The following is a 13,033-nucleotide window of genomic DNA, read 5'->3' as shown; positions in this document are numbered from 1 at the left end:
ATTTTATTTTTACTTCATTATTTTTTTAATGCTGTGTTTGAAACTAAATGGATCAAATATTTGTTAATATTTTAATGCCGTGTTTGAAACTAAATGGATCAAATATTTATTAATGTTTTCAGGCATATGGGACAGTTGTCCAATCACATTCATGTTGGTGTTGGTGACAAGCTCAAAGTATATTATGGACCAACTCATGAATCAAAGGTGACATATGAAGCCAAGGTAAGCTAAATAACTCTAATTACAGGTAACTAACCTGTATATCCTCTGAATTAGCCTAGCTATTAATGCCCTATTTTTTGTATTATTTTATGGTTTGGATGTAATGTTAGTTGCTCTAATTAAATTGATTAACTAATTTGCATCAATTAAACCTCATTTCAAATGTCTTAGTGATTGAGAGGAAGGAAAAATTTTGTGGTAGAAAACTCAGTCATGCCCATATCTCTGTGATGTCAACTTTGATTTTCTGTTAGTTCCACTGCCAAGTGTGTTGAAAGTTTCTATTTGAATTTTTAAAACATTTGTCTCAAACCACTTGAATCCCATGATAAATGGCAGTATTGAGTTGAAACCCTCTCCCCTTAGCAAAAGGTACATATGTTCAAAGAACTCTTGTATTTCTCAGACAGAGTCAGTTTCATAGATATTTGAAATAGATATTAAGTATCAATCAAATCTCAAATACTGTGGCAGCTCTAATTTTTTGGAATTTCATTTTAAATAAATAACTTGGGTCTGTATTTTTCTGCTCTACTTTGATTTAAAGTTTGCAATGTGTCTACATTAGTACCTCATCATTCCGTACATCCATGTATGAATCTGAAGATGGCATACCAATGCCAAAAAGAATAGTAGTAAATTACAAGCCTAAGCTATTTATTTTACTATAAATCAAATTTACATTAAAGTAATGTCAAAGGGACATATATCAGTGGATCCTGGATGGTCTTGAATTGTTGTCATTTCATTTACAGGTTGTAGATACTGAAATGGATGGCCACCAGACCCTCTACTTGGTCCACTACACTGGATGGAACACTCGGTATGATGAGTGGATTAAGAGGAGCCGCATAGCGGAGAATCTTAGTTGGAACCCCACTAGGGCCAAGAGATTGAGGCAACAACAACAGTCACAGGTAGGTGTAGAACCCAATGGTGGAATTATTTATGCATAAATAAATCCTTGTACTTGCCACTTATGATTAACTTGTCTAAGCATTTTTAACAATAGTTGACCATTGCAGTAACGCTGTATGTTACAGTGGTTGTAAATATAGGCTTTATTTGTGTAACAGAATGTGACAGAGATTCAACCAGAGCAATGGGTTTGTTTTACATGATAACATATTGTGTTAATATTTTTTCTTTTGTTAACTTTTCATGGGAATCAGAATCTATTTTGAGTAACGACTTATGGGGTATATATTCTTAAATATAATCATATTATAGTATTTATGAAAACATTCTATTCCGTGAACTCTTAATACTAGTGCTGATAGGTGTGCATTAAAAGTTGGAAAAAATTAGTCTCATTGAGAAATCAGGAAAAATGATTTTCTGAATACTATAAGTACTTCAAAGTATTGTCAATACAAATGTAATTTGCAGAAATTCTTCACAATTACATTAATTGAAACCAGCTTGTGGCAGTTCTCTTGCTTGTGATGTATATGCCCAAATAGAAGTGGACACCCCTCCCAATGTTAGGTTTTTTGGAAAAGTTTAATTTTAACAGACATTATGCTAAGTATTTTCGAGGCATGTATTTGCAATCTAGGATCAATATAACTCCTGTGAGGGTTTAGTGTATAGTTGAATAGTGTCATTGTTCTACACCAGGAATGAATTCTCCTAATGTGACACAAATAATTTTATTGTTAGCCCTCTGCTCTTCCAAAAGCAGTTTTTTTATCACTTTTCAAACACCCTTCAGGTAGTTATCCATAGCCATTTCATTAATTGCTTTTCTATTCCTGAGGCAACGTTCAGTTCATGCTGTCACTCAAACTGGAGGAGCAGACATCACTATCATTGCTATCTGAGATATATAAAAATGCAAACATTTGAGCATCAAAATCCATCATTGAGTTTTAGTTAACAATATTCAGTATTTGCTATTTAATAGCTAGTGTAAATTGAGTGGACTGATTTGGACAAAAATCCAGTTAAAGTTAACTTTCAATTGTCATGAAGACAATAAAAATTGCTTTCCATTATGATGCATTACATAGCCATGAGGAAGATGTTTGGTTAAAATTTTAGCCGCTGAATGACTTTTTCAATAGTTTATTTTCGGAAACATTGACTTATATTTAGGCAGATACTATTCAAACTTGAAATGCTCATCCAGGATATATTTACAGGCGTTCCTGGGAAAATTGTTGAGACCTTGTCTTGTGAATAAGAGTAATAAAAGTATACTGAGCTGTCAATAGTAAACAAAACTCCCTTGTCTCACTTTTCTATAGGAGTTACTTTTGCAGGTTACCATTGTAGGGAGGCATGGTGGAGTTATTCAATCTGCTCAGAATGTGAGAGAGGCTTTAAAGCAATTTCATCCTTTTCAGTCAATGAAACCGATGGGTAAACGTGGCAGGCCTTCACTGTCAGGAGGAAGTAGCCGTACATCTGTGGATAGCTCTGGTAATGGTGGTGGTCCACCAGGCAGTCAGCATTACCAACCGATGGGTGCTCAAACACGGTCTGCCACTCCCAGTGGATCGTCGTCACAATCTCCAAGTGTTAGAGGTGCAGGTAGTATGTCTGGTGCTTCCCCCCATCCCACAACCCCCACCTCCAGTGGCAACAGTTTTCGAGGTGTTACCACCAGGGGCAATGCAGGCTTGAATACTTCCACCGAATTTTCTCCAGTTTCAAGTGGCAATTTCTCTTTGGAGATGAGAAGACGGTCACGGAGGATGTCAGGACACACGGGTAAGTCTAACCATATATGAGATTGATTGGCTTGGATGAAAAAAGATCGAAGGAGTGCATGCATGCAGCTCTCTTCCTGTGCCAAGAAAACCTCGCAGTTCATTTCAAACTATGTCATAGGTTATTTAATTATGACTTAAATATTGTATACTTTTTCTTTTATAAGTTCTGCATAAAATAGTTGCATGTAGTAAATATGATGACTGATAGTATTTATGATTTCAATTACAGAATCAATCAAAGTACACTGGTTTCTTGGTACAGTCTGCATCAGTTTCACTATATTCTAACTTCAGTGATATTTTGCTACTCTGTATGTTTATCTGTCGACAAATTTGATTATTGCAGAAATTAAATCTATTAACAATCAATATTGTCCTGATTTATGCACGGATTGTTAAATCAATGTTTCCATTTTTATCAACTTCAGGTTTCACATTTGAGGGTGTTATTTGGAAAAATATTATATTCATTTGAAAAACTGAAGCCTAATTCTTAGCTTGTCTTTGATATATATAGAGCTAGCCTTTTTTTATTTACAGCTGTCTAACTATTTGCATGTAATCTGAAACCTTATGTGGTATAGTCCTCAAATCATAGTGGATCTGGGAATCTGATAAATTGTTTGTAATTAAGTATTCACACTAAACACTGTTGATGCTTCATTTTTATGACGAAAATAATTGTTTGCCTTAGGTTTTGCTAATGATTTTATTCTTTTTAATTCAAAAATTTCATAATATTTGCTGCAGCAACATAACTTCCTTTTTTGAAAGCATTTTGTGTTTGAAAAAAGCAAGTTATGTTGCCCCAGCCTACATAACCTATTTTAACTTCATGATTGTCTTTTTTCTGAGCATGTATGTTAGTAAGAAGTGGTACATTTTTTAGTTAAACATGGAATATTTTCTAATGCAGCTAAGTCCAATGTGAAATGGTTTCTCCCTTTCAGATGTGTCCATGCCATCAGAATCTGAGAGTGAGGAGTATGAATCTGAACCAGAACCTGAGGTTGAACCACTTAGGACGAGGAGTCGTGGGGAAAGAAAAACCTCCATCACCATAATGCCATCCAAAGCTGAAGAGGCAGTCATTGCGGCAGTTGTTGATGAGAAACCCAGCACCAAAGAGACCAAGGGGGGTGACAGGTACCTTCGTAAACGTGGCAAGAGAAAGAAGGAGAAGGCAGAGGAGGAAGAAGAGGAGAGGAAGGAGGCAGCCTTGGAAGAAGGCCCTGAAGGTGTTGAGGGGCCTTCAGGAACCCCTCATAGCTTTGAGGGTCAGGAGCCAGAGAGGACATCAGAAGTGGCAGCGGTGGAAGAACCACCACCCTCGAGTGAGAAAAAGAGGGTAAAGAGGACAACCAGAAGGTCAGCAAGGGATGACTCTGAGAAGCAGGAAGTCAGCTTGCCCCCTGAGACTTCTCAATTAGAAATGGAGGAGGACACCCCCAAAGGTAGGGACTTTGACCTTAACCAAATCAGGTCAGAGTTGAAGGGCATAGAGAAGGCTGTCAAGCTTCCAATTGATCTCCCTCCCATGCAGAGTGATAGTGGTGAAGCGATTGATGTTACCATGGAAAATACAGCTCAGGAGGAAATGGACTCCAAGGAATCTGATGTAAAGGAGCCTCCGACGTTGGTTTCTGAAGCAAGTGCTCCTGTTGTTGAAGAAGTGACAGAAGACATTTATGAGTTCAAGGAGCCAGAGCCTTTTGAATTTGAGGTTCGGTCAAAAAGAGACACACTGATAATCGAGGAGAGGGGTATGAAGCTAGGGCGTAGGTGTAACAGTCGATTGATGAGGCGAGAGGTGAAGACATCACCTTCCAAAGTGTCCGAGGGCAGCAAAGAGAGCCTAGGATGGACTGATAGTCTACCAAGCTTCCGGGCCACCTCTAGCAGGAGGGCTGCCACTGCTGCTGCCAAGAAGAGTGAGGAGTCACCCAGCAATGAAGAAACTGCTGCCAAGTCACTATCTCCTGTCAGGCCTGAAACAAAACCTGATGCTGAATCACCTCATGTGACTCCATCTAAGGCTTCCTCCTCATCTCCATCTCAGACAGAGCATTCATCCACCAAGATGCATCATTCTTCCACTCCCACTGGCACAGAAGAAGATGAAGCTCACTCTCCTCTCTCCACAAAGCATACCTCACTGCCAGAGGAGGATGAGTCTTCAAAGAAACCTGTGCCTTCTTCAACAGGTAGTGCAGCCAAGAGTCGATCAAGTCCCTTTGGACTGATGTCTTCATCAATACCCATGTTTTCCCCTAGGAAATCCCCCTCCCTCAGCTCCCCATCAGCCATCTCACCTCCTTCAATGCACTCCATTGATCTGGAGCCACTCTGTCTCTTTGGGGACCTCCCATCCTCAGCCGATGGGGATGTGGGGGAGGATGACGATGGAGGTGATGAAAGTGGGGATCGTCTTATCATCTCAGACAAGCCTGGAGATGCAGAGCCTCCCCTTTTCACCTACCCCCAACGCCATGAGGAGCTCTTCCCAGCCTCCCTTGTGAGTAGCGGAGGAGTGGGCAGCTCATGCGATGATGCTGAAGATTCAAGGAAGCAGTCGGATGATGAGCCCCCGTGTCTCATCCCCATGCCCATCTTTGATCTTCCCAGCAAGTCTAGTGCGGAGAAGGGTGACAAAGATAACAAGTCCACAGCAATTGAGAGATCAGAGGTTGTGAAGGTGGTGGTTCAGGAGGAGGAGGATGGGGTTGAAACCGAGGCAATCGTAAAGAAGCCACAGGCTCTTAAGTGTTCAGATTCCTTCAGCACTGATATGATCAATCTGCTTCTGAAAGACGATGAGGAGGAAGAAGGGGAGGGAGAAGGGGATGAGTCCATTAGTGCAGCGATCCAGAGGGTCATCTCCTCAGAAATAATGGATGAGGATGATGATGATGAGGAAAATCTAACTCTATTTGGAAAAAAGCCTACCAAAGAGTTTTTCAGGCGTGGTGGAAAAGACAAAGAATGCCCTCCACCTATGGAGAAGATTGAGGAGGGAGCTGCCAAGATGGTACAGTTCACGGTGGCTGTAGAGGAGGAGTGTGCCCAGGAGGAGAAGCAGGAGAAGATGGAGGTGGTAGAGGAAGTGAGAAAATCTCCAGAACTGAGGGATCAGGTTGTGAGCCAGGGACACTCAACACCATTGCGAGATGAAAGCATGAGTGTAGTGATGAGAGATGATGATTCATCCACGGACACGGACTCTGATAGTAGTGAGGAGAGTCGACTGGTGATCGACAAACTGGACGAAGGTGGTGATGACGATGAATCAATGCAGTCTAGTTACAATGAGTCTGAGAGGAAACCGAAGGAAGAGACAGTGGTGATAGTTGACAGTGCCAAAGTGGATTGTGTAAAACAATGTTCCTTGAAGATGTTTGGTGTCAAGGAGTCACCAAAGGCAGAAGAAGAGGCTGCCAAGGAAGTTGAGTGTGATGAACCACACCCTAGTCCCATAATTTCTTCTCCCAAGAAGGAGGTTGAGGAGGGTGTGCCAAAGGACAAGAGTGAGGATGTCATGTTGAAGGTTGCTGTGAAAGAGGAAAGTGCGGACTGGAAAGAGTCAGAATCTGACAAGGAGGGTGAATGTAAGGTGCAAACAGAGATGCAGATAAAGGCAGAGGAGGAAGCAGAAAGCAGTCTAAGGTACGTGCCCTCACTATCTTGGTCTATGGCTAATTTTCTTGATTATTTATGGATTCCATTCTTAATATCAACGTTTTTATTCATTTTATATTTGTTTGTAATCTAAAAGTCACTCAGGTGCACCTATTTCAGTTCATTCATAACGTACCATGTTACTTTTGGTAGTTTATATTAAAAAATAAGGTATCCATAACCTTTTAGTAACACTAACTTTGTAATGTTTTCATCTTTTGCAATCCATCATTTTTAGTATAAAGAACTTATTATGAATAAAATTAGCATTTTGACATTTAAAAATGCTGCTTAGAGATGATAAGGGAAATTGCGACTATTATTATTTGTAACCCTCCCATGGACTACTACCTTGAAGTGGTGGAATGGCTTGTACATTCTGATGACCCCTAGAGCTGTGCTGGCTAGAGCAATGTTAATTGCTCCTGGTAGGGTCACCCATGCCAGATAGGTCAAAGGTTAGGTGCCAGACAAAAGGTGGTACACACAGGGTCTGCTCCTCATTGAGGTATCTGACCCTAGTGGAATGGTCATTGAGTGATGGTGTCATGTTAAAAACACTATTGGGGAATGCGATGCACCTCAATTATTATTCCCAAGAATATAATGATGGACACTATAAAGAATATGAGTCCTGGCAACTATGGGACTCCGCCCAATCAGCCGTGTGGCATGCCCGGGAGCGGGAGAGACAAGGCTTCCAGTGTCGTCTTCTCACGAAACCCTTGCAAAAGAAAATCTACAGCAGCAGGACCGAAGATGCAGAAGAAGAAACCAAATTAGTTAGAATAGGAACGTGGAATGTTGGGACAATGTTGAGAACACGAAAGTTAGAGAATATTAAGCGAGAGATTGAAAGGGGAAATATAGATATTTTAGGTTTATTCGAGGCGAAATGGAAGGATATCAGGGATTGCTGAAGTGATAGTTATAGAATGATATACTACCTTGATCAAAAATTTCCCGGAATTTATTCAGAAAATTAAAAATACAAGTTTATTCATCTAAATCTATATTGTCCCCTTCAAAGTAATCCCCATCGACTGCAACACACTTATGCCAGCGCTTGATCCAATCCTCGAAACATTTTTTATATTCGGTTTTCGGTATGTCCATCAGTGCTTCCTGCGATTTTTCCATTACTTCCTCTCGGCTGCTAAAACGCGTTCCCCGCAATGGTTTTTTAACTCGATTGAACAGAAAGAAGTCACAGGGAGCCAAATCAGGTGAATTCGGTGGCTGTCGGATGGTATTTGTTGCATTTTTCGTCAAAAAATTACGAATAATGATAGCACTGTGCGACGGTGCGTTATCATGGTGCAAAATCCACGAGTTTTCTGCCCACATTTCTGGTCTCTTTCGGCGAATTGCTTCACGCAAACATCTCATAACGCCCAAATAATACTCTTTGTTTACTGTCTGGCCTTCTGGCAAAAATTCATGATGCACTACACCGTTGTAATCCATGAAAACCGTCAGCATTGCCTTCTTTTTTGACTGAAAACGACGTGGTTTTTTTGGTCTCGGCTCATTTGGTGAACGCCATTCACTTGCCTGATGTCTGGATTGCGTGTCGTACTCATAAACCCACGTCTCGTCTCCAGTAATGATCCTTTTGATGAATGTGGGATCGGATTCAGCCTCGCAAATCATGTCTTTTGCGACGTCAACACGGTCTCTCTTTTGCATGAAATTGAGGTCTTTTGGCACCAACTTTGCTGCTACACGACGGAAACCCAAATCATTAACCACAATGTCTTGGGCGGATCCATAGGCAATGTTCAAGTCCTCCGCTATTTCTCTGATGGTTAATTTGCGGTTATTGACCAACATTTCTTTTACTTTATCAATTTTTTCACCGACTTTCGATGTCGATGGTCTGCCACTGCGTTCATCATCTTCGATTGACTCACGACCACTTCTGAACCGCTCGTGCCACTGGTAAACGACCGTTTTTTTTAGAGAATCGTTGCCGAAACACTTTTCCAACATTTCCAACGTCCGTGCGCCACTAAATCCGTTTTTTACGCAAAATTTAATACAAGTTCGTTGTTGCAAATTTAAATCCATTTCTGCAATTGTAAAAAATCGCCAACACACACAGAGATAGATGTACTCTTGGCTACGTAACTTTTGCAAATGTCAAGTTATGACACTAAGATTTAAAGGGAATATCAACAACAGATGTACCAATTTAACAAAAAAAACAGAACTCAAATCGGAACGATGGGAGCGCCACACGGTGGTTATTCCGGGAACTTTTTGATCAAGGTAGTACAGTGGCGGGGACGAGAGCCAATGAGGGATTGCTGTAATATTGAATAAAGAGATAGGTGTAATGTTAAATGAAGCGTAGTCAACATAAAACAAGCAACAGATAGAATAGTACAAGTAGAGATAAAAGCAAAACTGACAAACTTGGTCATTGTTCAGGTATACATGCCACTAAGCAATCATAAGGAGGAAGAGGTCGATAGGATATATGATCAGTTTGGGGACATAATCGCGTGTGTTCCTGCAGGGAAACATTTGATAGGGATAGGGTATCGGAATGCGATAGTTGGCGGAGGAAGAGATGGTGAAGAGGTGGGGACAATGGTTTAGGTATGAGGAATGACCGCGGGGAGAAAGCAATTGAGTTCTGTAGGAGACAGGTTAGTCATCACCAGCATTTGGTTTAAGCACCACAAATGGCGAAAGTATGCATAGAAAATGCCAGGTGACTCAAAAAAGTATCAGTTCGGTTGCACTATGGTTAGGCAAAGATTCAGGAACAGTGTGATCAATTCATACAGCTTCCCGGGAGCAGATGCAGACTCTGATCATAATATAGTTGTTATGAAGTGTCCATTTCAAAAAGATAAGGCAGGGGCGGTGGGTTAGGAAATGGAATGTAGAAGCATGAAATGGATTGACAAGGGAGGAGTATCAGCAGGCTGTAGAGAAAATCATGGATGATGGTAAAGAGCTGGGTACTATCGAAAAAGAATGGGAATGTATCAGGAAATGGGTATCTCAAGCTGCAAAAGAAACTATTGGAACGTTCATGGGAAAATGAAATGGAAATCATGGATCACGGATGAGATGTAAACACAGAGGCAAAAGGGAGTACAAATAGTTAAATATAAATTGAGACAGGCAACAAATAAAGTAAAGAAGCATGGTGAAAGACACAGTGCAAGGATATGGAAAGTTTGCAGAAGAAGGGTGAAATTGGTGCACTATACAGCAAGGTGAAATCACTATCGGGAGGTAAGAAGGGAAGATCTGTGCTAATAGTTAGGGATAAGTCGGGTAAGATAATAGTTGACACAGAAAAGATCCAAGAGAGATGGAAGGAATATATAGAAGAGCTGTATGATAAAGAACTTAAGCCAGCAAGCTTCAACATATAAAAGGAATATGACATAGATGAAGATAGCTTAGGTCCAGACATACTCGGGAATATGACGTAGATGAAGATAGCTTAGGTCCAGACATACTCGACAATGAGATAGAAAGGGCACTAAGGGAGATGAAACCAAATAAGGCCATGGGGGTAGATAACATTCCTGCGGAACTACTGAAATGTTTAGGAAAATGTGGGAGGAAGAGGCTATATGGGCTGATTCGTAGTATCTATGAGGAAGGAATCTGGCGGGAAGACTTCGTGAGATCAGTGTTAGTTCCTATTCCGAAAAAGGTAAAGGCTACATCATGTTAGGACTACAGGACAATAAGTTTGATATCCCACGCAGTCAAGTTGTTCTGAGGATCATCAACAAGTGAGTAGGGAAAATGATTACTTAGGGGATGATCAGTTTGGGTTTAGGAAGGGGAGAGGTGCGCATGCTGCCATTGTAGTAATGAGATTATTAATCGAGAGGAATATAAAATACAATCAGGAAGTATTTGCCTGTTTTGTAGATTTCGAAAAATCATTTGGTAGGGTGAATTAGAAAAAACGAATGAGTATATTGCAGAAAGTAGGAATAGATTGGAGGGACAGGAAGCTAATCCGCAACCTGTACATGTCTCAGACTGCTCAGGTGCGAGTGGGGAGTGGATAGTCCAGATGGGCAGTGCTAGGAAGAGGTGTAAGGGAGGGTTGTCTCTCATCACTGGTGCTGTTCAACGTAAATCTGGAGGAAATGATTAAACAGACATGAGAAGAACTGGAGGTAGGAATGAAAGTCAGAGGGGAATTCATAAAATATCAGTAGTATTTACCTTGTGACTGCCTAGTTGATTTGGCTGAAGGAAGATCAAATGCCCTAGTCTGCTGCAGTAATTCATCTGGATGATATTTCTGAGATACAGCTTATTTTCTTGTGAAAAGCAATTTTAATTATTAAATTGAATGAGCCTGAGAACTTACATGATTTATGATGTATCAAACTTATGTATGATATGAAGGCGTATGATTTCAATACTTTGGTTTTTTCAAGTTATTTAAACACAATAGAATCCCTTTTTAAATCTTTTCTGGGGACCTGGGAAAAAGTGGAAATTGCAGGAAAAAATTCATCAGTTTTACTTGAAAATTTTCTTAATTGGGCAAAGGTAAATTATTTGTAGAATAGTAAATTAAGGTATAAAATCAGTACATGAGATTCTGAGCTATGGTTCCCTACTAACTACAATGACTACCACAAGTCCTAATGAAAAATTCATTTAATAAATAATTTTCAAGGTGTTAAACTTCATGAAGTGGGTTTTCATGGATTTTGTCAAGATTAATATTCTTCAAATTGTATCGCATTTTCACGTCCAGACTTTATCATCATTAAATGGAATGAATCACTTCTTCACGGTTTGAAAATCTATGACCACTGAGCCATTTTTTCAAGTTTGCGAGCAGAAAATAATCCAAGGGGGCTAAATCTGGCAAATAGGGTGCATGAGGTAGCAATTCAAACTTTAATTAAAGAATTTTGGCCATTACAATAACGGATTTGTGAGCTGGTGCATTGTCTTGATAACACTTTCTTCTTAGCCAAACGTAGCCACTCTTGCTTGATTTCTTCGCTCAAACTTAGCAAAAAGTTCGCTTATAACTCGCCATTGACAGCTTTTCCTTTTTTTAAGATAGCCAAAGAAAATTATCCCAAGCGTATCCCAAAAAAACAAAGCCATGACCTTGCCTGCAGATGAAACTGTCTTTGCCTTCTTTGGAGCTGGTTCTCCTTTTTGAATCCATTTGTTTGATTGTTCTTTTGTCTCGGGTGTGAAGTAATGCACCCATGTTTCATCCATGGTTATGAAACGGCCGAAAAATTCTGCTTTGTTGGTGTGAAATTTTGCTAAACACGACACAATTGAAACATCTTCACGACAGTGGTTTTGCTCGAGTGTGATTAAACGTAGCACCCATCTTGCACACAGCTTTCCCATGTCCAAATTTTCAGTTAATATACAATGAACCTCATTTTTTGAAATGCCTATTATATCTGCTAGCTTATGCACTTTCGGGCGACGATCATTCAGTATCTCTTTGTAGATTTTCTTCACCATCTATAGAGGCGTCACTTCATTTGGTCGACCAATGCGATGCTCGGCTTGACAGTTCATATGGCCTCGTCTAAACTCAGCTACCCAATATTTTACTGTGGTAAACGAGGGAGCAGACTCACTCAGGGTAGAATCCAGTTCAGCTTTTATATTAGTTGGGCTGAGGCCTTTCAAATAAAAGTATTTTGTCACATAGCAATGACCAATTTTCTCTGTTTTCACAAATTCACTGAAAACGTTCACTATTGATGGCTGCCAAACAAATACTACGTGGCGTCTTCAAACTGGAAACATATGCTTTATAGATTGCATACTTTATAATGCAGTGACATTTTTGAAACAACTACCGCCATCTCTAGTTCAAGCCGGGTACTAATGGGACCACCCTCGTATCATTGAAAACTTGTCGTTTTTTGATCAAAATTAAAAACTTTTACGAAATCCGATACATTTCAAACTTTAATTTTTTTTAAAGTGTATCAAAGTTACAAAGCATTTAATTATCTTTACAATTGAAATTTTATTAAACTTTTTGAGTTGCTGGAAAAAGAGAATAGAACGGATCAACTGCTCAAAGATAATCAAGAGTTTAATGTGTTGGAAAAATTGAAAATGAAATTATACGTCCATGATTTTGAATGCATAGCATTAATGGGAAAGTTGTCTCGTCTGAAATAAAAGTTGTAAATAGCCAAGAAATTTAAATCCAATAATAAAAGTGTTCTACTGTAAGTGTATTGTAAAGTTCTCTGTGGATGTCAGCATTATTTCATTTCCTAAATTTTAAATAACATTGTTTCTATCCTAAGTTGTGGCCACTGAATCTTAGTCTATCCTTTTCAATGGCAGCAACCTTATCCTCTGTGTTATTCTCTATCAATTGAGAGATATTCAGCTCCAGTATTTCATTTTTTATCAATGAAGCA

General features: G+C 39.7%; 1 protein-coding gene across 1 annotated transcript in view; it reads left to right on the top strand.

The window, feature by feature from the left end:
- Positions 1 to 13,033, top strand: part of LOC139699048 (microtubule-associated protein futsch-like) — a 57,982-nt gene that overhangs the window by 30,298 nt on the left and 14,651 nt on the right. The window contains exons 16-19 of the mRNA XM_071598051.1: positions 123 to 225; positions 981 to 1,142; positions 2,574 to 2,940; positions 3,893 to 6,605. Of these exons, the coding sequence (XP_071454152.1) occupies positions 123 to 225; positions 981 to 1,142; positions 2,574 to 2,940; positions 3,893 to 6,605 (3,345 nt within the window). The remainder of the gene's footprint in view (positions 1 to 122; positions 226 to 980; positions 1,143 to 2,573; positions 2,941 to 3,892; positions 6,606 to 13,033) is intronic.

The sequence above is a fragment of the Hetaerina americana genome, unplaced genomic scaffold, assembly GCF_022747635.1.
Source record: "Hetaerina americana unplaced genomic scaffold, ioHetAmer1.1.p SCAF_9, whole genome shotgun sequence".
NCBI lineage: Eukaryota > Metazoa > Arthropoda > Insecta > Odonata > Calopterygidae > Hetaerina > Hetaerina americana.
This window is presented reverse-complemented; position numbering and strand designations above follow the sequence as displayed.